The sequence below is a fragment of the Calypte anna genome, chromosome 2 (genome assembly GCF_003957555.1).
Source record: "Calypte anna isolate BGI_N300 chromosome 2, bCalAnn1_v1.p, whole genome shotgun sequence".
Taxonomy (NCBI): Eukaryota; Metazoa; Chordata; class Aves; order Apodiformes; family Trochilidae; genus Calypte; species Calypte anna.
In genome coordinates, this window is record NC_044245.1 from 72777321 (window position 1) to 72804845 (window position 27525).

General features: G+C 34.8%; 1 protein-coding gene across 2 annotated transcripts in view; it reads left to right on the top strand.

The window, feature by feature from the left end:
• The window catches only part of LOC103525551 (cadherin-9), a 105559-nt gene that overhangs the window by 64853 nt on the left and 13181 nt on the right, over window positions 1-27525 (top strand). The window contains exons 4-9 of one of the 2 annotated variants that reach the window (XM_008490511.2): window positions 15578-15697; window positions 17066-17233; window positions 22501-22688; window positions 24031-24284; window positions 25187-25323; window positions 26533-26654. In XM_008490511.2, the coding sequence (XP_008488733.1) occupies window positions 15578-15697; window positions 17066-17233; window positions 22501-22688; window positions 24031-24284; window positions 25187-25323; window positions 26533-26654 (989 nt within the window). The remainder of the gene's footprint in view (window positions 1-15577; window positions 15698-17065; window positions 17234-22500; window positions 22689-24030; window positions 24285-25186; window positions 25324-26532; window positions 26655-27525) is intronic. The other variant, XM_030444791.1, reaches the window with a different exon arrangement.

Here is a 27525-nt window from a genome sequence, read left to right on the forward strand (position 1 = left end):
TAATGAACATCTGCTAGCTTTTCTTTTTGTCTGGAAATGCAATCCAAAGAATTTTCTCTGAACAGAGTGCTTATTGCAGAACATCACAAATTTATGGAATTTTCAGTTGTCCGAGTAGGTTCATTACAGATCAGCACTTGATGTTCCCAGTAGTTTTGGTATATGTTGCTGCTTGTAGATTAGACAGGTGTCAAATGAAAGTCCAAAGACTAAGTTTGGTAAGAAATTAGGGCCAAACGCCAAATCTTTTAGGTGGTTTTGAACTGCAGAATTTAAAACAGAATTGAGATTGGTCATTTGTGTAAAATAAGTCATAAAGGAAGAACAAGCTGAGGAAATACTGAGTGAGCAATGCACACTGGGGTTACTGCTGCTGTGAAAGCAAGTCCATCTAAAAGAAAAGAACCAGAAGACTTCAGAATAAAAAAATGAAGTGTCCCTTAATTCTTAAGATTTGCAATAATAAGTGGAAGAAAATAAGAATAATAAAAACAGGGGGGAAAGGGAATATCTGGAATAGGTGATCATCTTTAATAAAACTACATAGAATTTAAAAATTCAGAGTAGTCCTGACTTACCTGCGTAAATACTTAATATGATGAATGTAATTTGTAGTAACAGAATATACACAGATTCTTGCATGCAATTAAAAAATTGGCTTTTCTGACTGGAAAGAATTATACAGTTACACTATACATGTCCTAAGAAAGAGATGTACTATTTACAAGAAGGTCAAAAATACTGGGAAAATCTTCATTTCTTCTTCTTCACTTCTCAATTTTGTGACCTAAAATACAATTTTTTTTCTTGAATATTTTTGTTATATTTCCCAATTTCAACAAAATTAGCAGCAAATATTTATGAAAGCTCAGGAATATGTCACTAAGATTGAGAAATTGAAGAGGAATCGTCATTTAGCAATGTTTCCAGCTCCACGTGTATATGTTATTTACATTACACACTACCCAGTTCTCACTGTGTTGAAACTGACTGCTTCTTGGAATAAACAGATCTAGAGCACACAAAGGACAATGATAAGTCAACACCTCTGATAGAATGTGTGATTTTCAGTACCAGTGAGCAAACCTCAGTCATGTTTAACTAGTGTGAGAGTAAGAAGAGTGAAACCATAACATGGATTTTCAGCACAACGTATCCAAACCTGAGGAAAAATGTGAGTACTTATTTGTCCACTAGTTTGTGCTAATCATATGTTGCAAAATCTACAGTGCAGCCATCAAGTTATACATAAATTAACATTGCTATGCCTAAATGGGATCCAGTCATATCTCCAACAGCATTATGGGTATACCTAAAATGCTGAGTAGCAAAGTTAGTACTCGAAACAATCAAAAGCAGTGAAGTGAGCTGGCTGCAGCGTCATTTCAGATGGCTTTTATGGAAATGATCACACTAAATGCTCACAGAGTTATTAACTTTAAAAATTGAATGAGAAAGCTACTTTAAGAGCTTCTAAAACTTAGTAACATGGAATTTCTCATTAAAGCCATCTACCATACTAGAAGAACTGGAGGATAATAGCTGCCATAATGATACATTTAGAGTATGGCTGAAAAAATCCTGAGATTTGTATCAGACTAGGTAATTTGATTCAAAATAATTCAAAAAATGAGAAAAAGAAGCTCCACAGACTAATAAAGTTTAATCAAAATATCATATAGAAAGTAAGGGGTCAAAAGACACTTTAAATTCATGGAACATCAAAACAGTAAGATAAAATCTTGGTCACAGTGAAGAGTAGGTGTATCTGAAGCATGACTTCTGTTTTGGCTTTATTTTAGAAATAATTTAAGGGAAACTTGAGAGAAATGAGATATGTATTATACATCTTCTCATTTCCTTTACATATAGAATAAAAAATACAACCCTGATCATACTTAAAATCCACTTGTTTCATCTTCAAGGCTTACAGAAGTGGAAGTTAAGATCCAAATTTTCCAAACTAAAGGTGTCCTAAAAAAACAAAACCAAACTTAATCAAAATGAAATCTCCATCTCAATGATAAAACCACTTTTCTGATTATTTAAATAAAGTTATTAAGATTTTTTTAAAATGGCATGTTAGCAATGAGATGTTCTGTAAAGTACCCTTATGTCTCCTGAGTCAATATTTTTGTATCCTCCTGTACCTAACTTACTCATTTTAATGAGTAAGGCTTACCATTTTTTCTGTCATTAAACATCTTTAGCATGAAGATGATAAGCATTTCACAACACACTTCTAATCTTGTTATTGATCCTATTAAGAGCTAGTATAATGACTAATTTAAATTAGCACTAATTCTTCATACATAACTGCTGCTTTCTAGATTTTATGGATCTCACCAAAGGAACCTCCTGGTTCAGAATTTCTTCATGATAATACTGGTATAATATAAAGGCTTAGAGAGCTGTATTTTAAATGGCTAATTTTAATATTTCTATTAAATTATTTTTTTATTGCAAATTCAGTCATAAATAAAGAATTTTCCTTTAGCTGATCAGTGCAGTTTGATGGAAGGACACTATATATAAAATATAGATATGACCACTTTCATCTCAGGCTTACAGGATTAGAGCATGCCTAAACATGCCTTGTATTAAATAGCTACTCTAAACAAAACTTTTGTATAAAATACATATACTTAAAAAGAAAGAGATAAAGGGAGATTAAATTGTACAAAACACACAGGCAATATGCATTAACACTTTTTCATTACTGTATTACTGTCTGTGAGGTCTGTAGTATGTACTGAAATGTCAGTTACACAGTGATCATGTTACAAGGTCAATTATCAGTGTCTACTATTTCTATAGTATCTCTAGGGAATCTGTAAGCAACACAACTACAACTGAATTTAAATAAGACTATTATGGTACTTAGTTTTAGTTACATTATGTTTTCAGAATCAGGTAGTCATAAATATATACTTGTCAAGAAGAATGTGTTATTTTATATATATTTTATATATAAAGTAAGTTTTATGGCAAAAACAAAACAAAACAAACAAAAAAACCCCACCAAAAAAAACCAACCTAAACCAAATACAGCAACTATCACATTTTCTATTTTTGAATTTGCTTATGTCAGTAAGCATTAATCTACAGATGTGTGTAAATGACTAAATGGGGACTCTCATCTTTCATATTTCAGCAGGAAATAATTATATTTTCTCTTCTGCATATTTTTCAAATGCTCATAAAAACCCCATATGAATTACTGTCTTGACTTCACCAAAGCTTACAAAAACCACTTTGCTAACTTACAAAATTTCAGAATGTAATTGTTAACATATACTCTATTCTAAAAGGAATTTTTCAGTTAGCTTTAAGAAAAAAATATAATTCAAATAAATAATTTATTTAAAGGTTCATATTTTACCTTCTGCACTTACAGAAGTAGATTTCCTTTTAATCAAAGTAAACACAATTAGAGAAATACAGTAGCTAGAGCATTTCCTATAATTGTTTGCATTTGCCACTATAATGAAAAATTTCAAAACCTCTAAAGCTGTCAGAATCAGCATGTTTCATTTTTCTAAATGCAGCATTTTTGTCTTCTTTATTGTTTAAATTTATCTTCTTTATCATTTAAGTCTTTAAAACAAAAATCCACAAAATTAAGATGAAAAATCAAAATAAATGCTTAGTGCCTCACAATACTTTCTTAAAAAACCCTCAACTTGAAAACAGACAAAAATAAATAAATGACAAAGTTTTATCCATTTTTGTTATTGAGTGAACAAAAGATAAACAGTTGGAAAATGAGCAAACACATAAAAATTAATAGGTATATATTAAATATATATGAAGATAAGGAGGAATCTAATCAATCATGTTTGTAAAATTTAGGAAATTCCTCAGAGGTCATCAGAAATACCATTGTTCTTTTAAAGTTTAAGCAGAATGTATTAATGTCAGCCTTGAAAGAATGGAGAGGCTTTGCACATTCAGAAAATGAGGGACAAAAGCCAAGATTCAAACCAGTGTTTCTGACAAATTCTAAACATTCACAAATTTAAGGACTACACAAACATTTTAACATTACAGATGAGCAGATCTCAGGGTACAGTTAAAAGAAGTGTCCCTCCTTTCCTCCTTTGGCCTCTCTGTTCCTGGTTATGTCGTCTTATGCCTCACCCACTGCACCTCTAAGATTAAATTTTAAGGACCTAAATAACCAGGAAAATGGATTGTTCAAGGTCAATATTCTTTTTCAGCTACTTTTGTTCACCAGGTCAGATCATATGAGGTTAGATGTCAGAGCTGGTGCTAGGAAAGTGACAGGATCATGAAAAGTACATCAAGTCAAAGCAGGAGAGACTGCTTGATCTAGCAGTAGCTGACCTCAGCTAAAAAACCCCGATATATTTGGTTTTCTTCAGTTACCTTTTATCTTCTACTGCCTCATATCATTTAAACAGGACTGCTTACCTCCCTTTTTATGGGGGAAAAATTTGGTTTCTTATCAAGGCACCACAGTTCTGAGGCAGCACAGTGGGAAAACCACCACCACCTGTTTAGCCCCCATAATTAACCACTCTTGTTGCTGGAAGAAATTGGGCATGTAAAGATAGCAAGAATTTGTTTACAGGAAGGTAAATATGGTAAATATTACTTCCATATTTCTGTCCTATTGGAACTAAGCACTGTCAACTCATTGTTAGAATTCTGTGCCTTTCTCTGAGCTATTAACCTCTACCTGCTGACCCTTCATCACATGATGGTTTAACCATTTCTAAAAGGAAAAAATAAGACAACAGCAGTTCAAATGCAGTAATTAGTGAGCAGGATGGATGACTTTTAAAGCACTACATGGGGCTTTAGGCTTTGTAAACTGCTTGGCCTAAACTTTGGAAATGCAGTTTTAAAGTGACGACGAGCTCATTTGATCTCTGTATGTCTCAGTATTCCAACAATGAGCAGAAGACTAGAACAGCTCTGATCCATAGGTACAGCAAAATGTGTTTAGATACTGTGGCAATGGTCATCACAACACCCTTGGAATGACAGTATTCTTTCCAAGTGGAATTTTTAGGCTTTGGGATATGTTAAATGTGGTTCCTCTCTATATCTTTCTGAAATAACTCATTGTAATACTGTTTGCCTGTCTTCCTTATTGCAACAAATTTATTATTTCCCATTATATTTGTACATTTGAAAAAAAAAACAAAAAAAACAAACAAACAAAAAAAACCAAACAAAAAATTGCAGAGGTCTGGACCCCTCTAGATTAGAGCTTGAAATTAGCACTAAAGTTCCTGTACTATACTTACAATAAAAATTGCTCAATATATCCATTTTCCTTCCTTTTGTTTCAGTAGATTTCCAGCTGTAACACTATAATCTCTGAACAAAAGCATAATGAGCCTGAATTCTTTACATCATCACTTTTGCTCACACTGCAGTGCAGTAAAATGGGCTATGTTCTTCATTGTTATCCATGTTGTCCTTCAGACAGTATGTTAAACCAAGGCCCTTTCATCTTTCATGGCTTCACATCTAAAAAGTAAAAATCTAACTGGCATTCTGAAAATAATAAGAAACAGACATGTTGCTTAGACCAGTATATGTACCCCTTGATATGAATATGCATCCTTTATACATCCCTTCATATATACAAGTGCTATAAGTAACAGCTCCATGCAACTTGTTTTCAGAACCACAGTACTGAGTTCCTATGTATTAAACCAGTTTGTAGGCACACAATTTATTCCCTTATGAGCTCTTGCATCCACAAGCCACCAAATAGTTTTTCTGCTTTTAACACAGGCTACAGTATAACTGTATGATTGAGGCCTTGAGCCCCTTCTTGCATTTATGTGACCACATTGGAGACTGTGGCAATGGAAGTGCTGGTATTGAGTTCTAGAAGAGCTGGAACTAATTTACATTACTAATATTAGGAACATCTATGTCTTTAGAAACATGTCACAGAGAAGATGTGTTAAATCATTTATTAAAACATGGCAGACATTACAATAAGCAAGGCAGTAGTGAAGAGGAGGTAATCTGTCATCTATGGGCAGATCTTGCTTTTAAAGTGATAATGTAAATATGTCTGTTTTCATGCTAATGCAGAGGGTTTTTCTCTGGCTAAATATCATTAATTTACTTGTGCAGTTATAGGTGCCTGGAAAAAATAAATAATTTTCTCCCTTTAAATGACTTTTGAGAACAGGATTTCTCAAATTTTGGATCTCTAGTAGGCTTGGAGGTTTGGATGCACAGATCTATGTTAGGAATTGTTATTAACTAGATAATCTGTTTGAGAATTCGCTACATGTAGCCATAAAAGAAATTTTAAAATTTTATTGAGATGTATTCTTTAATTTTTTTTAATTCTATTAAATCAAAGTATATCTGGGATTCTTACTTAGTCTAATCTGAACACATAAGCTTTTCAGTTCTTTCTAAAAGCAAAGGCAGCTTTCTCAATGCCTGAATATACATTTTAGTTGCTAATATTATACAGCTGAATGTAAAATGTCAAGTTCAATTTTTAAAATCATACTAACATATGCACACATCTATTTTGAAAGTAAAACACATAGGCAGGGTGGTTCAGGTTTTTTTTGTTTTGCTTTTTTTTTTCACCAGATTTCTCTACAACTTTCAAAACGTGTCAGTAAGATAACATGGTTCATATTTGAGTATAAGATATAACTTTTTTTTTTTTAATGCGATATAATTTAAAGTAACTATCACACACATTAGAATGCACAATATAATGATTTGACATAATTTTCAGTCTCTCAAAGAGGTAAAAGTTTGATCAAACAGATCATTCTGTTACAAAACAAAGGTCCAGCCTCCTATGCATCTGTATTTATCCAATATACCTCGTTTCACAAGTTATCCCTCTTCCCTCCTAACCTTCAGTTTTAGTAGAGCTTTATCTCATGTGAATAAGAACAATTATGACTACTTCTACTACAAACTATTAAGATGCAGCATACCACCAGCCTGGAATTAGTAAACTCAGGAAAGGAACATTACTACTCCAAAACAAATCCATGATTCTCCTTTAAAAACACTGTCAAATAGATGTCTACTGGAATGGAGGGATTATAATGGATAAAATATTTTAAAATAAGCATATTTCTCATAAAATGTGACCATATATACATATAGATACATATAACAGACATGTATGATTATATATATCACAGAAATAAAATGCTATTTCTTTCATCCAAATCATGAAAATAGATATGAGAATTTATGATAAGTTTCTAGAAATATAGAAGATTAATTATAGAAGTGGATTTTACTGCATTCATGTTTTTATTTGTTTGATTAACAAGTCAAATTGAATTCCATATTATGTCAACATTATTCCATCTTGCGAATCATACAGTTATTTTGGAAATTTTATGTGAAATAGACAGGTTTCACTGCGTCAAGAAAATGAAGGTAAGAAAAGGCTTATGCTGGACTATCTTGTCTGTCTCCTGCTTATTTGAAAACTACCCTGTGTTATTACCACCGATTTTCATCTTCACTGTGTACAAAGAATAAGACAGCTTACAGCATTTCTCATTGCAAACTATATTTTTCATAATATCTAGCAAAATGCACATCTGCAAGTTTTCACTATGACAGCAATCTTGATGCTCACATTTACTTTATTATCTGCTATCATACCAGATGCCTCAAAAGACTATCCATAATAGCTTTTTCCTACAACCTCATAGATATGTGACAATGCGAAATTAAGATAAAGCATTATAAAGATCTGTGCAAGTATCATTTCTATTCTTTACGAAAGCTGTTCAAATCTTCATATTTAAAACACAAAAACGTTGTTTGACAGAACAACCTAACTTGCTGTCCACTGAATTATGTACGAGTGTGTGAATGTCCTGCATTTAACTGAGGTGCTGCCAATAAACCATAAATTCTCATCACAGCTTCTTGTCAGAAAGCCAACTCAATAACAGTAACTTCACTCTGCTCCCAGGCAAATGATAAATAGCCTGTGATAAATAAGGCTATGTACACAATACATTGGAGATATAAACAAAAAATTGAAAGCTTTATTTCCTCATAAAGTCAAAATATGTGACAGTTATAAAAACAAAAAAAACAAAAAAAACCCAAAACAAAAAACTAAATAATAACCACTTCTTTAGTGCACTGAAGTGGTTAAGCAAGAAGATAGAAAAGAAAAAAACCAAACAAACTGCTGTATTTCATGGCCCAGAAGATTAATACATACTGACTTCATGAATAAGATTTTAAAAGATTCATTGGCTTTCAGGAACATGTGTCTACTGGAGGCAGACAGAAAAACTATTTAAGAGCATTTCTCTACATAATTTTCACTGAGGCCTAGATACCCCAATGCCTAAATCTTTGTATAGGAGCTCAGGTATTTCTAAAAATATTTCTGAAAAAAGCAATTTGGAATCAATACAACATGATGTTTGTCATTTACTGTGATCTTAAATCTTCATTCACAAAGCCAAGCCATGATAATCTTGTAATCAGTAGCCAATGCACTTGTGATCAATTTGCTAAGACAGTGAAAACTCAACAGTCTCTAGCAGAACTATTCTGCATGTGAATCATTTGACAGATTATAGTCAGGATATTTGAGTACTTCTGAAGATGTCTGCAAATAGTAACAGAGAAGTCCCTAGAGTGACCCTACTTAATATTCCATGGCATTCACATAAACACCTGTATACTTAGATGTATATCTACTTATATATAGTCAGGCAAGCTCAAGAATTGTTCTGCTTTTGTCTGAAAATAGTACTCTAAATAGTGCAATTTTTAAAATCCTATAACTAAAACAACCCTGGAATTAATTTCCTTTTCTCTGCTTTAGACTGCATTCTTGTCCAAATTACAGGCCTTTATTGTAATTTCTACTTCTCAAAGCAAGAGAAGGAAGAAGCTATCACGAATCACATATAGTAAATTAATGTAAATTCACGTTTGTCAGTATTGTCAATTTACTGCATTTTTAATAGAAAACCCTATTTCCACAGCTGTGTTACTATTTAATGAGACAGACTTTATCAGTACCCAGGCAGGACTTCTCACAGATTTTTAAAATGTCCTGCAATAAAATAGATATGGGGCCAATCTACTGTCTTAAAAACAATGTAATACATTTGCAAAATCATAATATTGTTTTAAATATGGTTGCAAATTGCACCTCTTTGCAGAGCTGACAAAAGGTAAAAACTCTGTTAAAGTTTTATTGCAGAAGAACTTTGAAGATGCAAATGAGACTAAAGTTCTAGTTCAATGTCAGAGATGTCATGAGACATTCCAAAATCTGATAGTTATAAAAGTCAAGGTCAAAATAAAAGTGAAAAATAAGCACAGAAAGCTAACTTATTCCTTCCTACAAACCATAAACCTATCTGTGTTGCAACGTAAAATACAAAACTGTACAGGCATGCACATCAGAAACTCAGAAGTAGGTTCTAAAAATTGGCTAATTTAGAAAACTTAAGCTTGCTTTTTTGCTCTGAAGTGAAACCCTTAGATATTGTATGGAGGACCCCAGGTAACTTCTTTTGACAACAGAAAAGGGAAAAGCAGAAATCTTCTTCAAGTAGTGAAGAAATCACATCTTTAGGATGACAACATTATTTCAGAAATTAAAAACTATAAATAGAACTAAAAACTTCGTTGGTACTGTTGGGTGAGAATTGGGATTTTAATCAATAGACAAGGGTGCTGAAGCCTTTACAAACTACTACTTCTCCCAGGAGAATCAACAGGAACAACATCTTCCTAAGTTTATAGCAAAAACAGCCAAAAGCTATTTCTCTCTTTTGGAGTATTCCACAAATTAAAATGAGACAAAGGGATAAACGTAACAGCTCCTATCTTTGAAAATAAAACAAGCATTCAAGGATTCTTAAGTGGTGGACTTCCTGTGACTGACCTTCCATGGATGTCAGCTGTCAGTCTGTAAAGCTGGGCTATTTCCCCATAGTCTGGAAATCACTGTGGTCAGACAAAGAGTAACTGAGGTAACTAACCGCCATATTACAACACTGCTCATTGCTCCATTAACTTATTTGTAGGATGAGTAAATAATTCTAGCTGGAACAGCCTTACCATAATGTATAGCATCCTCAGGTCAAGAAATATCCTACTGGTGAGATTCATCACTATTTTTAATAGAAATTTTGAGAAAAATCTATTGATTCATTCTTTTCACTTTTAGTCTTAATTTCTTTTTGATATTAGATCTGCCTAAAAGCATGCTTTTTAATTTTAAGTATACACACTATGTTAAACAAAATGGAAAAGAAATCTAAGCTGTAGTTCTTTTATAATGGATGACAGATCACTTAATACTGTACCTGTTTAGTCACCAGGAAATGTAATCTAAACGCTAGTCAATATTAACACTTCAAAGAGTCTAACTACTTTTTTCTCTGTGTTATAACTGCCACTGATGGCACCTGTATTACTGCTTTGGAAGTGACTTTCTCTGTGGTGAAAAGGAGAAAAGAAGCTTCCCAAAAAAATATAACATACACAGAGCTGTTCACCACACAAGTACTTCAAACTATTTCTTGTTCTTTTTACTGTTTCCTACTTGTTACTTTACTGGTGATACTTTTGGAATTCTCATGCAGGGCATCTGATGCCCTTCACAATTACAATTACTGTCAAAAGAAAATAGTTACGGTATCAAGGTATTGAACAGCAGGAGGGTGAGGGCTGGAGGCTTTGTTCAACTTTAGCCACTCTTTTCCTGTTCAGTTTCAGACATCTGTTTTTCAATGCTGTATGTACTGTATTGAACAGCAAAAGCTTATACCCCACACAGCATTTCAGACAGATTAAAGACAGAGTACTGTAGTCACATTGCATCTTCCTATGTGGTTGACAATCATTAGCATATACTTCTTAAATGCAAGTTCTGATAACACAATCTAAAATATTGCTTCATTCTAAAATATGAATTAATTTGTCATAGAAAAGAAGACATTGAACAAAACCCCAAAACATCAAAACCCACCACACACAAGAAATTATGAGAATTATTTCCCTAGTGTTTAAAAGACATATAAAATTTATACATGTGCCAGGTCCTGCATTTTTGTTGCAACAGCCCTACACAACACTACAGACTTGGGGGAAAATGGCTGGAAATCTGCTTGGTCAAAAGGGAGCTGAGAGTGTGGGTCAACAGCCAGCAATGCACCCAGGTGGCCAAGCAGGCCGAGAGCATCCTGGCCTGAAACAATGTGGCCAGCAGGAGCAGGGAAGTGATCATGCCCCTTTGCTCAACACTTTTAAGAACACATCTCGAATACCCTGCCTATAAGAAGGATATTGAATTGCTGGAACATGTCCAAAGAAGGGCAACAAAGATAATGGAGAGTATGGAGCAAAAGTCTTGTGAGGTACAGCTCACAGAAATGGAGAAAAGGCTGAAAGAAGATCGTAGTGAGGTAGGGTTTGATTTCTTCCAAGCTGGCAACAGAAGAGGAAATGGATTCAAATTATGCCAAGGGATGTTTAGACTGGATATTAGGAAAAAAATATTCACTGAAAGGATGATCAGCCATTGGAACAGGCTTCCCAGGGAAGCAGTTGATTTAGCATACCTGGAGATTTTTAAAAGGCACGTACAGGGACGTGGTTTAGTGGTAGTCTTAGCAGTGTGCTTGGTTAATGGTTGGACTTAAACATCTTTTCCAAACAAAATGATTCTATGATTCCAGGAAAATACAGGGGACTGCTTACAGAGGAAAGCTGCAAAAAAATAGTATCTCTGAATGGGTGATAATGTCAAACACCTCTCAGTGGTATGGAGTGAAACAGGGAGTTCAAGGCAGTTCTGAGGGAAGAAGTAGGGCTCTACCACACAGTACAGCTTGGATTTATTGCATCTCTCATAAATTACTTATAGTCACATTGGTTTTGTATATAAACATTCTGTTTATATATGGTATGTATATATTTAAAAATACATCACAGTTTGTGAAAAGTTTGTGGTTCCTGGATGGGAGCTAAGGGGGCAGCCAAAAACAAAGGTACAATACCCATCTACAGGAGTTAGCTCCTCACCTGACTTCTCAGACAGCCATTATGTGACACTATATACACAAAATAGCACTTGCATGTGAAAAACCAGCATGTTTTCAAGTGAAATTAAGTTACACATCATACCTGTATGATAAACTATTAAAAATCATGTTCTTGGTAAAATATAATTTATGAAATATCACATCTCCTCCTCTTTTTTATTTATTTATTTATTTATTTAATACATTTCTGCTCAATGTACATGGCTGGACTACATTTTACATTTTAAGTCCCTTCTTAATTGTCCAGTGTTATGTGATTACTCCCTTGAGTCTGCTTCCTCAGGTTCCCTACTTGTTCTAAGTTGGCTTTATTTGGTTTCCACAGTCAAGTCCTTTTATTCCTCTTCCAGCTGGGACCATTTATCTATTTACCTGTTGACACTTGTTCCTTTTCTGCTTTACCCTTGCTTTTCCTTTGCCCTTACATATCTTTCATGCTTCTGACCTTCTGGATTTTTCTGCGTCAAAGAAAAATCAGTCTAGTGAAATCTCTGCTAAATTGTGCTTATATATAAAACATCATTTTGCTGTTCCAGGTAGGGTTGTCTTTCAGTCATAATACTTATATCTCCACCTTATTTAACTCTGTCCTTTGTATAGAAAGCAGTCTGACGTGATGTAGTCCAACTGATGTAGTAAGGAGATCCTTGGTGGTGAAATAATCTATATGTTTCTAAACTTTTTACAATTCAGTAGTCTCACATGACTGCTCTTAGATCATAATTTACCCAGTTTGCTGCCTAAGCACAAATTCCTATCATGAGAGTACAACCTGGTCTCTAAACTAAAAGTGGTTTAATTCCTCTAAATATTTCTGTAGCTCATTTAAAATTTTACTCATGTTTTCAGCAAGGGCATCTCCATAGCACATCCTCATAATCCTTGGAGTCATGCTGTCTGAGCAAACTATCTGTCCACTTTTAGCCAAACAAAATTCCTATTTTTTCCTGCAAACCTTTTCCATAGCTGTCCCAAATATTTTCAGCTTGTAAAAGCTTCTAAAGTCTTCCCTCCATGAATAAACTTGCTGAACAGCAGATTGTCATTGTGCTTGAAAACAGGAAACAAACACAAGAGCTTCTCCTTTAGGGAGACAGTCTTTCCTGCCTCTCCACCTGCCCCAGCTGGTCTTCTATTTCTGAAAATAAAACAGCCTTTTTGCTTTGAGTGGAGCTCTCTCTTAAGTAGACACTAATACACATGCACAGAACTCTATGTAAAAATTAGAAATTTTCAATAGCTGCCAATTTTGACAGAAGTTGATACGAGAAAAAATAAAAAGGAAACAGTGTAAAAATATCCTGTTTCAGCATATTCAAAATTTTTTTTCTAAATTATTTCTTGAAAACTTAATATTTGAAAGGCAAAGTCTAAACAGAACTTCTTATTTTTAATTTTGAATTGATCTGAAATCATACTTTAAAAAAAAAATAACAGAATCTAACTCAATCAAACTCCAAATGCAACTGAAGTTACTGAGTGCCCTTTAGAAAATAACTTTTTTGTTCTTCATGATATTCAAAACACTATCTGTCATTTTTTGATTCAGCATTCATGGTGGAATCTTTAAGCATAATATGCTAACAACAAAATGTGCTAATTTTTATCACCCAAGCTCATGATTATTGTACAAAATGAAGGTTACAGAAAAAGTTACCAGGAAAATAGCATTTTCAAATAGATGCAGCTATGTTCTTCTGACTGTCAGAAGTAGTTTTAATTCATGTAAAGCAAAGGAATCAAGTAAGAACACGAGCTGCATGCTAAAGAGTATGACTTTAGATGAAAATCTAGCAAAATATGTGCCTATCTCACCTAGTGGAAGACCTCTTTTACACCACAGCAATCCTATGCATGCGATTTACTTCAGCTTTGTAATACATTCTGGTATCCTGCTAGGACACCTAATTATACTAGAGGGACTCTTTCAAAAACTGAATAGCACAAAAAAAGTAGAAAGCACTCAATTATAAATCAGAAAAAGCACTATCACTTCAAATGCTTTTTCAGATCTATGAGTTCTGGAAATGTATGTTAGTGGGCCTTGGTTCTGACATGGACTCACGCTGTCCTAGATATGGAGTGACTGTCTCTAATTCAATTTTGGTTTTGTACTCTGCATTATTATGTGGATACTCATGCAAATATAGGCACACATGGACACACAGAGTGATACTTATTCCACAGATTTAATCTAGATTTGCTACTCTCAGGTTATCTTCAGAATTTTCCTTCTGCATTTTCCACCCTGACATTAGGACCCCATCCACCACGTACATCCTGTCAAAGTGCTTAAGCTTCCAGACTTAAATGTACATCTAAGCAAAGAAGGAAAAGAAAAAAAAGTAATGCTGATGTTACAGCACTCCAAGTTTGGCAAATTCAACACATTCAGCAAACAGTTATCCCTTTCTCATTATGACAGACAGAATGTTTGAAATGCAAAGGCAACAAAGCAGTCTGCAAGTTGTGTGAAAGATATATTGAGAATACATTAAAACAAACTGAAACAAATAAGAAAGGGGGAAAAAAATGAAAAACAAAAGGAAATTACATACTTCCTGAGAATGCTGAGATTTAGAAAAAAAGGAATAGGAATAGTTATCACTTAAGCGGACAGTGCTCACTAGACCTATTTCTTATAAAGAAAGTAAGACACATGAAAAGCAGCCAACAATAGGGCAGACTTCAGAGTCAGTCTTCTGCCCCTGGCAAGAAGTTAAGGACCCTTACACTTCTAGCTATCGGACTGCCTGCACTTAAGAAGACATTTGTCAGCTCTGGATTGTGTTAACAAAATATGTCTTGACATCTTGAAAATGGCTTAGAAATGAAAGCTTGTGGGGAAAAGTTTAGTTCATTTATGTATCTTATAAGAAAGGTTTTACAGAAGCTTTTATTTGCTTCTAATGAATAAACCATATGAAATGAATTGACTCATAGTGCTCTTAATCACATATAGCCATTTATACATGGCTATACCATTTTCATGCAAAATAAATGAATGTTGAAAAAATTAACTACCGTTTAATGGCAATTATTTGCCAAATAGATGAATAATTTTGATTACATGAGAAAAAAATTTCAGAATATCTTATTGCTAACCCAAGATAAATTGTTATGGAACCTTAAAAATTAATTAGGGTAGGTGAAAATTATTTATTCAGTCTGAGTTTGGAAGTTGTTATATAAGCAGAAAATTGATACAAACCTGTTTGATCACCAAAAAAACACACTAATGTTTTGTTGGGTTTCAAAGACATATCAGTCTCTGTGTTTGATTATGTTTAACTGAAGAATGAACCCGTGGTATAGAATTTATTTTTAGTCACAAGAAAGATGAAATTTAGTTTTACTTTTTGCTTGAATAGGATAGCACCAGATTTGTCCACTGGATGCTGTTTGATTTCTTAATAAATTCAATACTGAAACCAGTGCATATGTTCTACAAGAAGTAGATGCTTTCTTAAAATCTGCTGATTCCTTGATTGATACCCATTTAGGTACATCTGTTATTCAAGTGACAGCCACAGATGCTGATGATGCTAACTATGGAAACAGTGCCAAAGTGGTGTACAGCATCCTCCAGGGACAACCGTATTTCTCAGTGGATCCAGAAACAGGTTAGTGATTTACACAGTCCTAATTTTTGCAGTGGCAGAGACAGGACATGGGGTTGAAGACACTTTTTGCTTGCATTTAAATGCTATAACATGAGTATGGCATCCTACGACTTGATGGAAAACTGATCTGGAAATCACAATAGAAGTATGTATTTTTTGTTAAAATAATGTTGCAGAAGAACAGCTTTACTTGGTATGAACAAAACTTCTGGAAGATGACTACACTGTAATGGTCAACAGTTCAGAAATTATATAGAATTTGTAAAGGGTTAGAAAAATCATGAAAATATTAAAGCTTACTTTACATCAATTTCTGGGAATTTAATCTGTTTTTCTTTAAGAAAAGAAAAAAAGATGGACAGTTTCAGACTATAAAGTTAAAAAAAAAAAAAACCCTCAAAGATAAGTTAAATATTTCTAAAAGTTTGTGATAGATTTTTGACAACTGGCAATTTTGAAGTCAAGGAGCTTTTTGAAACTGTACCTTAATTCCAGAGCTCTCAGACTTGATGTAAGAAGCATTCATACATTTAAATTGTAAAGCATGAATGGAAACCCTTTTCATTTTTACACAAGAAATTGGATAAGACACAGACTGAAGAAAGAAATATCTGTGTGAACTTTTGGAATTGGTTTATCCCATTTGATTTTTAGGTTACATATATTAATAAGCCTAGGTACAGTAGTCAGAATCTGGAAATTCTGGATCAGATGTAAATCACAGTCACTAGACTACAAGGGTGTTTTTTTTATTTTATCCTTACTCTTTTTATGTGCTGTATAAGAGTCTGAGACATTTAATCAAATTCTTTTTGCATTTATCAAATTCTTGAGATTGGACACCCAAAAAAAGGTTTTCCAACACTAATTTTACAATTTTATCCAACTTTTCTTATTAATTATAGCTGTAGGTGTCTGATGGTGTCCACCATAGGGCATTAAAATCTATGATCTATTACAGTCCAAAAGAATGAAATCAAGGCATTTTAGAGTTCAGCCTTGTGCTATAATATCAAAACCTCACCAGAGCTGGAGATTACCTAATGCATGAACAAAATAACTGGGGATAGTAGCTGGAAAACTTCATTAATTACATGAAGATATTTATATTTTTGTCACTGAAAGAATAATTACATTGATTTAGCACATCACAAACAATGAATAATGTTTCTGTTACATTTCTTTTTTCTTAAAATCGCATTAGCCACAGATAAAAAGGCTTATTGCAAAAAACCTTGCTTTGATTTCTGTGGATTAACATCTGCAAAGCATATTTCAAATGAATCCATTTAAAATCTCTGAGATTCAAGTGGCTGCTGGTTCTGCTCCTTCACCTTTCTGTCTCTCCTTTTTTCTCTCTTTTCCAAGGCATCATCAGGACTGCTTTACCAGACATGAGCAGAGAAAACAGGGAACAATATCAAGTGGTCATCCAGGCCAAGGACATGGGAGGCCAGATGGGAGGACTATCAGGGACCACCACCGTGAACATCACCCTGACTGATGTCAATGACAATCCACCTCGCTTCCCCCAGAGTATGGAGCATCTAATAATTCCATTGTTTTCCTAAGAATCTCTCTAAAACCAGCTATATCACTGTCACCATCTGGCATCTTCTTTTTTTCTCCCCTTTTTAATTATAAATTCTGGCTGACTGCTGTGTCTGTTTATCTTGCAGCATTATTAAGGCAAATGGGAATCTCTGTTTCCATTTTTTTTTATTAGCAAAATATTTCTTTGAATGATAAAATTCTCATTCTTACTCTGCTTACAGGAATGTGAGCTCTAACAAAATCCTAGGCTAACTTCAAGGACTTGAAAGCCATTAGAGTAATTTAATTACAAAATCTAGGGTTCAGTTTTTGGAGGCACTTGTGCTTCCACGTATTTAGGAAAGCAAATATGTCAGCAAATTTTCTAATGTAACACCTTTCACAGGCAGAATTGGTCAAGTGATGCTCTCTGCTGGAGATCCAAGCACTTGTACTTGTACAAGAGATTACAAGTACTTGTAATCTCTGCTCAGCACTTCATAGGAAATGATTTTGATAATCTAGAGCAGTTGGACAAAATTAAGTTTTAAAAAAATATCTGTCAAGTAAAGAAAAAATAAAGACAAGAAACAGAAAACTGCGTAATACTGAAAGCTTCACGATACGCTACAGATCCTTTCACAGCACCCAATCCCAAGTTGTTATAATCAGTGTCTGAGAACTATTTGATAGGCTGCAAATGTAAGAAATTTACAGTCTCTATTAAGTGCCTGCTGGGAAGATGTCCACATTAGAAATTTTAATCACTCATGGGCATTGATTAGGGACCTAACTTGTTCTCTTTATAGATTCACCAAGGACTGAACATTCAATTGGACTTGAAAAAAACTTGAAAAATGCTTCAGCTCCATGGCAATAGGGTAAATCCAGAATAGTATAAACAGGTTAGCCTAGAGCAGATTTTTATAAATATTAGAGAACTCTGACAGCTTGGGAGAAAGGATTATAACTTTTAGGCATATAACTTTAAAAATATCTATTAATAGAATCATAGAATGGATAGGGTTAGAAGGGATCTTAAAGATCATCAGGATCCAACCCCCATGCATAGGCAGAGTCACCAGACCTCATCCATCTCAGCCTTGAACATTGCCAGGGAAGAGGCATCAACAGCCTCCTTAGGCAACCTATTCCAGTGTCTTACTACCCTCATGTTGAAGAATTTCTTCTTAATAACTGACCCAAATCTGTCCTTTTTCAGTTTAAAACCATTACCCCTTGTCCTGTCACTACCATCCCTGCTGAAATTCCCACCCCAGCTTTCCTGTAGTCCCACTTGGGGCACTTGGAGCCCTCTGTAAAACGTCCTCCTGAGCTTTTTCTGTCTGCATAGCAGAGGTGCTCCAGCCCTTTGATCATCTTGGTGGCCTTTCTCTAAACCCACTCCAACAGGTTTATATCTTTCCTGTGCTGAGGGCTCCAAAGCTGTACACAGTACTCCAGGTGCGGTCGCACAAGAGCAGAGTTGAGGGACAGAATCACCTCCCTCATCCTGCTGTCCACACTTTTTTTATTGCAGCCGAGGATGTGGTTGGCTTTCTGGGCTGTGAGTGCACACTGGTGACCCATGTCAAGCTTGTCATCTACTACCACCTCCAAGTCCTTTTCCTCAGGGCTGCTCTCTATCCATTCATATCCCAGCCTGTATTTGTACTTGGGGGGTTGTGCCCACCCAAGTGCAGGACCCCTCACTCAGCCAGGTTGAACTTCATTAGCCTGGCATGGCTCTCCAGGCTGCCAAAGTCCTTCTGAATGACCTGACTTCTCTCTAACCACACACACAGTTTGGTATTGTCAGCAAACCTGCTGAGTATACACTCTATCCCACTGCCCATGTCTGCAACAGAGATGTTAAAGAGCACTGGTCCCAACACTGACCCCTGAGGATGCCACTCATCATCACTTGCCTCCACCTGGACACCGAACCATTGACAACTCTCTGGGTGCAGCCATCCAACCAATTAGTTATCCACCAAGTGATCCACCTGTCAAATCTGTCTTGTCAGTTTGGAGACCATCATGTCTTGTGGAACAGTGTCAAATGCCTTGCAAAAATGCAGGTAGATGACATCTGTTGCTCTTCCACTATCCAGAACCTCTGTAAGCCTTGTCGTAGAAGGCCACAAAAATGGTCAGACATGGTTTGCCCCTAGTGAAGCCATGTTGGCAGTCAGCAATCACCTCCTTATTTTCCATGTGCCACTACAGATTTTCCAGGAGGATTTGTTCCATGATTTTGCCCACAGAGGTGAGACCACCTGCCCTGTAATTCTCCAGGTCTCTTTTTCCCCCCTCTTTAAAAACAGGGGCGATGTCACTTTTTCTCTCATCAGTGGGAACCTCACTAGACTACCGTGACCTCTCAAATAAGATGGACAGAGGCTTAGCAATTGCAACTGCCAGCTCCCTCAGGACCCATGGGTGGACCCCCTCAGGTCCCATAAACTTATGCATCTTCGGATTCTTTAGATGGCCATGAACCTGTTCTCCTGCAGCAGGGAATATTCATATTAACAGATTGGTTTTTAAAATAGAAGGGTGGGGAAGTACTGCAGTCCTCATAAAGAAAACATCATTTCAATTCTCACTCAGATTTTACTTGCTGGGAATCATTGTCACATAGAAAACTCACAGCAATTTTTAACCATCTTCCTGTTTGACTTCTGGAGGTGATAGTTTTTAAACACATATGGCATTATATACCCATATTTTGGAAAATAGGAATTCTTGAACCTATGTTAGAATGTGGCATGGATCATTGCGTTGCATGATTTCTTGCCAAATTACATTAATTTAAGTTTAAAAAAATACGGAATGAAGAATGCCTGAAGCTACATAATAATTTAGGCTTTTCAATCTCCTTAGCCTTTGCTCCTGATAGTCTTTCAGAATTAGCTGAAGCCTGCGGTCTATGGAAGTTCTTATTATTTCAATAAGCTTTGGGTATGGTACTTAATTATAGAGAAATTTACACATTTTCATGCCTCGTACAGTATTTTCTGTAGCTTTGCACTTTAAACATCACTGAAACATATCAGACAATGGAAGACCCACAGTGGGATTTATTCAATGGTGCCATTTTTATTTTGTTGATGACTCTTCCCTCTCACTTTTTTCTCCTCAGCAGGGTGTTCTTCAACACTTCATAGGACATCAAACACAAAAAAACATCCAGAGGTTTTGATTTCTGCTTAGATAGCTATGAAGAGGAGCATACCTTCAAAGAACTATCTTGTTCTGGAATTCTGCTCCTTCCAAAACCAATTATCTTTCATTTTCTCTTATGTGAGGGAACAATAGGTGAAAATGTGGCTCAAAGCAGAAGGTAAATTGCAAATGGAAACAACAGAAGTTAATGTAAAGGTACTGAAGAAACAAAGATTTATTTCTTACAGGGACAGAAGAAAGGAAGAAGTAGAAAGGTAGAGTGCAGTCTGATGTACTGGCTGCTCCTGCTGCATTAAGACGGAATAGATTTTCTGGTTTGTTTTGTTTCCTTAAAGGAATCCTGGATAGCTAAAAGATGCAGGCCTAAAATGGATTTAAATGGAACTAAAATTAAAATCTTACACATTTTCAATTAAATTCTACTCTAAACCATACCAGCCATCTCGCAGGTCAAAAATTAGCAGCAATCACACAGCAACAAAAAACAAGGACTATTTTCAGATACAAAAGCACTCCAGGGTGTCGTTTATTCTGGAAGAAGTCATAAGTAGCAGGAGAAAATATATTCTTACAGTATTTCCGGCTCACCTGCAAAACGTGTCAATTTGAGTAAGACTTCAATTCCAGTTAGCTGCCAGGAATCCAAACTTCTACACCATTTTCAGCCTGGTTTAAGGGAACAGCATGCAGTTTTGTCTGTGGGATTGCAGCCAAACTGTCTATCACCTAGTTTTCAGTTACATCTTTGAATTTTAAGCATAAATCAAATTTAACATCAAGCATTGCCTTCCATTTTTTTGCACAACAGATATAAAGTATTTGTAGTGACACTCTTTTGTACTTAGTCTGTAAAGCTTGGGATAGAATCTTCTTCAGCACTCAGATGTTTGGTATAGTCTTTGTACTTAAAAGTATCCTTTAAGTGCCTTAAATGGAAATAAAGGACATGTAGATAGAAGGAACAGGATAGTTGTGATAAAGATACTTGACTGTACTTCACTACAAGTCAATATTTCACGCAGCAAATTAGTATTAATTTATATGAAAAAAACAGATCAAAAGAATCCTCAGATTCTGGAATGTCACATGTAAAATGTTGGATATATCAGGGTTACTTTTTTATATTTTCTTGACGCAAAATTGTAAAATATTAACCTAGAAACATTTGTGTCTTGCTAGTGACAAAAAGTCTTGTCTAGTTATTACTGGTCAACAAAAATCATCTGATTAACACCTTGTCTTTATAAGTAGATTTTTATTGCAAATGTTTTCAGAAAATACATAAAAATAACTTTTCATATAAATTGGCAAAACTAATATATCTATGTTGAGAAAATTCTTTGTAGGAAACATTGATTATAAAAAGATTAAATTAAATCAATCACTTAAAGAGCACAAAAGTACGTGCAGAGGAAATTAAAGAAAATCTGAATGTATCTGTCTTTCAATTAAGTATAGCAATTAACCTGAAAATGTATTCAAATGTTTTTCACCATGAATCTTTGGTATATATTACAAATAATAAATGAATGAATTACTTTCTCACAGAACACCTACAAATCTTGAATATAACATTCAAAGGAATAATAAAAAAAAGCCTACTATCTTTTAGTCTCCTTCCAAAATCCACACTAGTTTCTATGACCCTTGTGACTTGTGAAAATAAAACAAAATCCCATACTACTTCTAAATATATTTTGGAACATTTCTAGAAAATTGAGAGAGAAAAAAAATTATAGTTCTGAATAACCAAAGTCACAACTGGGGTCTTACTTCTCTGTTCTTTATAACTGAAGGAAAGAAAAAAACAACAAAGCGACAATAACAACAACAAAAAAACCCCCACAACAATCCCACCCCAAAATCGTTAAAAAAGCAGTATTAAATCGCTTAAAGTATTGCTTATATTTTTTGACAGTTTGTCAATCAAATATATTTTAAAGTTTAGTATGACTAACAATATTTTTCTTAAAGCGTTTCAAAAGTCAAGTTACTTGAAAAAAACAAATAAAATTAAAGATACTTATTATACAGAAGAAAAAACGTCTCAAAATAATAAATGCTTCATTTTGCTTTTCCAGGCACCTACCAGTTCAGCTCTCCTGAGTCTGCACCACCTGGGACTCCTCTTGGCAGAATTAAAGCCACAGACCCTGATGTGGGAGAAAATGCAGAGATTGAGTATAGCATCTCCAATGGGGATGGATCAGACATGTTTGATATCACCACTGACAAGGACACACAAGAAGGGATTATAACTGTCAAAAAGGTTTATTTTTTCTCCCTCTTTTTCAGCTGTGCTTAGCTCTCCAGGTGTTATAGTTATTTTTCTTTTTCTAGGGGAAGGGAGGATAGCTCTCACAAGGGGTCAGGCTGCCAAGGAGTTGTTGTATTAGTTTTGTTCTTCTCTGTCTTCAGCCGATATCTGTTATTTTCAAGTCTCGAGGGAAATCTACTGGCATGTCACTTCACATAAAGCAATATTTCAGTGGCTGCTGTCTGTTCAATATATATACTCTCACACGCATTACTTTCAACTTAGGGCTGTTCAAATCTGGAGAGGTTCAGTTCACAGTGGTATCTGTCAGCAGAATGCTGGAGTAAGGCTCACAAGGATTGGATGCTCATCTGAAATTGGGTGAACTTACACCTTCAAGGCTAAACTGTCCCTCTCTAATCTGTCCAGCAGTCAGGTATCTCAACTACCTAAAATCTGTCTTGCTTTAAGTCCAACAGTGGTGAAACTTTAGTTGTTAGATACTATGCTAAAAAATTCAGAAGAGTAATGACAAGGGCAGAAATTTAAACCAAAAGTTAATTCATCTCTGAAAGATTTATTGGTTACTTTTTAGTTCAGATTTAAACTCTGCCAACTATTTATGGTTCTCTTCTTACTGAACATATCCATAAGAAATATATTATGATATCTAATGATAAATAACCACATTTATCTTTAGCATAGACCTATACACATATATTTTGGAAACATACATATATTTATGTGCATACATGTATTGTGTCCATATACGAATGTATATGGACATAGACATATATGGATATGCATAATATAAACATGTCATAGAATGGAAGTCAGACTTTGTAGTTTTTCTTTTTTCTCTGGAACACTGAGGCCAAGAACAGGTCTGGGATGCTCCTGATGTAAAATAGGTAAGAGTAGATTGTAATAATGGAAGAGTAAGGAAAAAGGAAATATAGTAGAGAGCTAGGATAACTGTTCTTCTTCCTACCAATGAGATGAAACAAGTAAGACTGTTAGCAGCTCTGACTTGTGGATTAAGTCCAGCTTCCCTGTTTCTTTTCCTCCTTTTACGTCTTCATAGATGGAACATACCTGTTTTTCCAGGAATCTGAACAAATAGTAGGCAGAGGGATCATAATAGCCTTGCTGCCCTCTCATTTTCTTTATAATTCTTACACCGAGAATAAGCCCTAATATACTACATCTTCTCAAAAATGAATTATATTTTAGTTTCTTGTGGCTAAAAGTGTCTATACTTTTCATTTTATAGTTCAGCCTTATAAAACTGACTCACGTTTCTTGTAAAGCAACATAATTTTCTTTATTATTATTATTATTATTTGCTCCCCAGCATCTGGATTTTGAAAACAAGATGTTATACACCTTAAGAGTGGAAGCAACCAACACTCACACTGATCCTCGTTTTCTTCAGCTGGGGCCATTCAAAGACACAGCTTTTGTCAAAATCTCTGTGGAAGACACAGATGAACCTCCAGTGTTCAGCAGACCCTGGTATTTAATAGAGGTAGATGAAGATGCCAAGGAAGGAAGTGTTATTGGGCAGGTTGTAGCCCAAGATCCCGATACAACAAAGAATGCAATAAAGTAAGCCATTACACAATGTCAAATGCTTTAGATTTGGGAAGTCTCACACACAAAGTACAATGAAAACTAATTGGAATAGGGGCTACTTGAGTAATTAAGCTCATGGGGTCTAGTGATAAGTGTCAAGCAGATAAATATTTATGGGATGTTTTGAATGCAAACAGTGAACAGTGTGGGGTATGCTTCTGAAGGACAGACTATAGACACCAGGTGAAAGAGAGGTCAGTATTTAGCTGTCAATACAGTTTGGGGTAGGGGGTTTGAGTAGAGGAAGAAAATAAAATATTTTTAATAACCTATGTATAAATTCTCAGTCCAATCTGATAGTCATTGGTAAGTACTCGACTAATTAAAAAACACCTGTAAAACAAGATTTTACTTTGATTGAAAGAACAAAGCAAAAGCAAGTGTCAGAAAATAGGATTTTGAGAGCCTCCACATTAAAAAACAAGTAATCCAAAATTTTTCTTGTGGTTTTGTTGGTCCTTGTGGTAGTTAGAAATATCTTGTTATAACATGATACTTCATTACATCTATAATATGTCCTTCAGTGACTGAGTTCTCCAAGAAACAATCAATTTGCGAAAATATTATCTAAGAATGTCCATTTTTACTTGTTATTCCAGCATTCACTCTATAAGCTTAAATCTAATTTCAAATAACAGTCTAATAAGCTGTCCTTATAAATAGTTTTCTCTTCATCCCTCTCACCTGCCTTAAAAAATTGCATCTCAGGATCTGTAATATGCTGCACTCCTCAGGTAGGAAAGCTTAGGTTAATTGTAAAGAAAACATTCTTGGTTAACCACAGTTAAAATTAGAAAACTTCTAGAGTAGTTTGTGAGCTAAAATAGTTACTATAACAGGGGATAGTTAAGTTCAGCTGTACTATATCTTGACAGATATTCTGTGGATCGACACACTGACCTTGACAGAATATTCAACATCTATTCAGGAAATGGATCCTTATTCATCTCCAAGCCACTTGACCGGGAAGAAACTCCCTGGCATAACATCACTGTCATAGCAACTGAAGTCAGTAAGTTGGAGATCATTTATCCTGGAAGAACATTAATACTGAAAAAAGACTGAAATTCCACATCTCAATTTACTATTCTAGGATTATCTTTGCCCATTTATAAAAAGATAACTTGGAATTCTCAGGCTCAACAAATCCATGTACAGTATATATTAGACAGTTAACTGGTTATTAACTACATTATTAGGATGACCTCTGTAAACAGGGGGAGAAATTATGCCTCAACTGTTTTTACTTATCTCAGGAAACAATTTCATTTGAAGACACAAGAGTAGAGGAAATTTTTTTCCCTCCATGTCTTAAGTAAACCCTGTCCCTAAGTTTTTCAGCTGGATTTTTTATTTTTCCAGTGGACCTTTTTACATCTCTCTTGTCTGCCTTGCCCACTTTTTTTTTTCTTCTCTTTTTTTCAGCCAACTGATAACAGTCATCAGATAAAACAGATATATCAGGGTGAAACAGATACTGATTTTGAGGAACAACATTTTTCTCCATTCATTCTCCCTACAGATTCCCCAGGAGTCTATATGCCTAACATTCTGGGAGTTGGGTAATATGGGGAGATGAATTATACCCCCATTTTCAGAAAGACTGAAACCTTTTCCTCATAAATGCCTTTTCATTGTTAAGATGTGGGCTCCATTTTCAATACGTGTACTGTGAGAATCTCCAGCAACAGCTTGAAATTGGAGGTGAAGATTTTGAAAAAATAGTTTATGATGACACCTTTATATCTTCTTTTTTGTTCTGATTTTTACATTTGGGGGAGAACGGACACATTTGGGCTCATTGGTTGGTTTTTTGGGGGGCAATAGTGCTGTTGACTAACACTGTTTAATTGCTTTACTGATTTAAACAAGTAAATGTTCTAGACAGTTCAACCTCAGGAAACAGCTTTTACAATTAATCATTTACCACATCGATGCATGGAATTTAATTCAATAATACCTCAGTGGTCTGTTTTTAATGCAAATCAATTTAAGTATGCTATTATATCAGAATACCTATACTATAATGTTTCCAGTACATATAGGGCTTTTATGAATATAGAATGTATGACAGTAAAAAATGAAATATAATTGTTTTAATATAATCAAGATAAATTAACATTTTTCTTATTTATTGGAAAAAAAAAAGTCAGTTTCAAGTCTTTTTGTAGACACAGACTGTAAACTTTGCATTGTACTATAAATCATTTTCTTGTTTCAGATAATCCTAAACAAAGTAGCCAGATACCTGTCTACATCCAGATTTTGGACATAAATGATCATGCACCAGAATTTGCCAATTACTATGAAACATTTGTTTGTGAAAATGCAAAAGCGGGACAGGTAAAAAAATACTTTTGTTACTGAAGAACTTGTAATGAAACTATCTTGGAATACCATGATGAAGACATTAATGTACTTTAATGTGAACAGCTGTACACCAGCTCAGCTTCTTTATTGTCTACCTTCTACAAAAACTACCAGTTGATATAGAAAAGATTTGAGAGATAAAAGATGCAGGAATTCAGAACCAGATACTACAGGAATCTTTTAATATTACTTACATTATAACCAACAGCTATTTTTGCTAATGCCAGCTAACCTTTTAGTTTTAGATCCTGAGAAGAAAAATACATGTTTTGCAGAATTTAAATTATGTGAATGTTTCTCAGAGAAAAGGATTTGGTAACAGATTGAGTACCTAGAGATTATCTTTCAAACATAGGCCTAGGTCCAGGAATGAGCATTTTCTCAAGATCAATGCATTAGTAGAAGCAAAAGCTTTAAATCATTATTATTGCTGGCACAAACCTAAGTGGTCTTCTGCTCTACTGGAGAGAGGCCAGGAAGGTGCCCTAAAACTGATCTAAGGTCTGTCCTTGTGTCTCACTAGTTTTACACTGACATCATACAAAGCTTTCTGACTTCATGAAAAGTATGTGGAAAGGATATGAATGTAGGAAATTTTTTTTGGCCTTACAGAACAGTGAACATACAGCACTCAAAGGCTTTACAGTTTCACCATGGCACTGGCCAGTGTTGTCAAACACAAGGGTTGCACTTGAAGTATCATCAATAGTACCTGAGATGAGTCTACAATTTCAGGTCCTGAAGAACTCCTGATAGGGCAAGAAAATGCAAATTTACCAGATGCAATTTAAATTATGTTTTATGAATGTTTTACATATAAAAATAAATATAAAAATAAATTAAA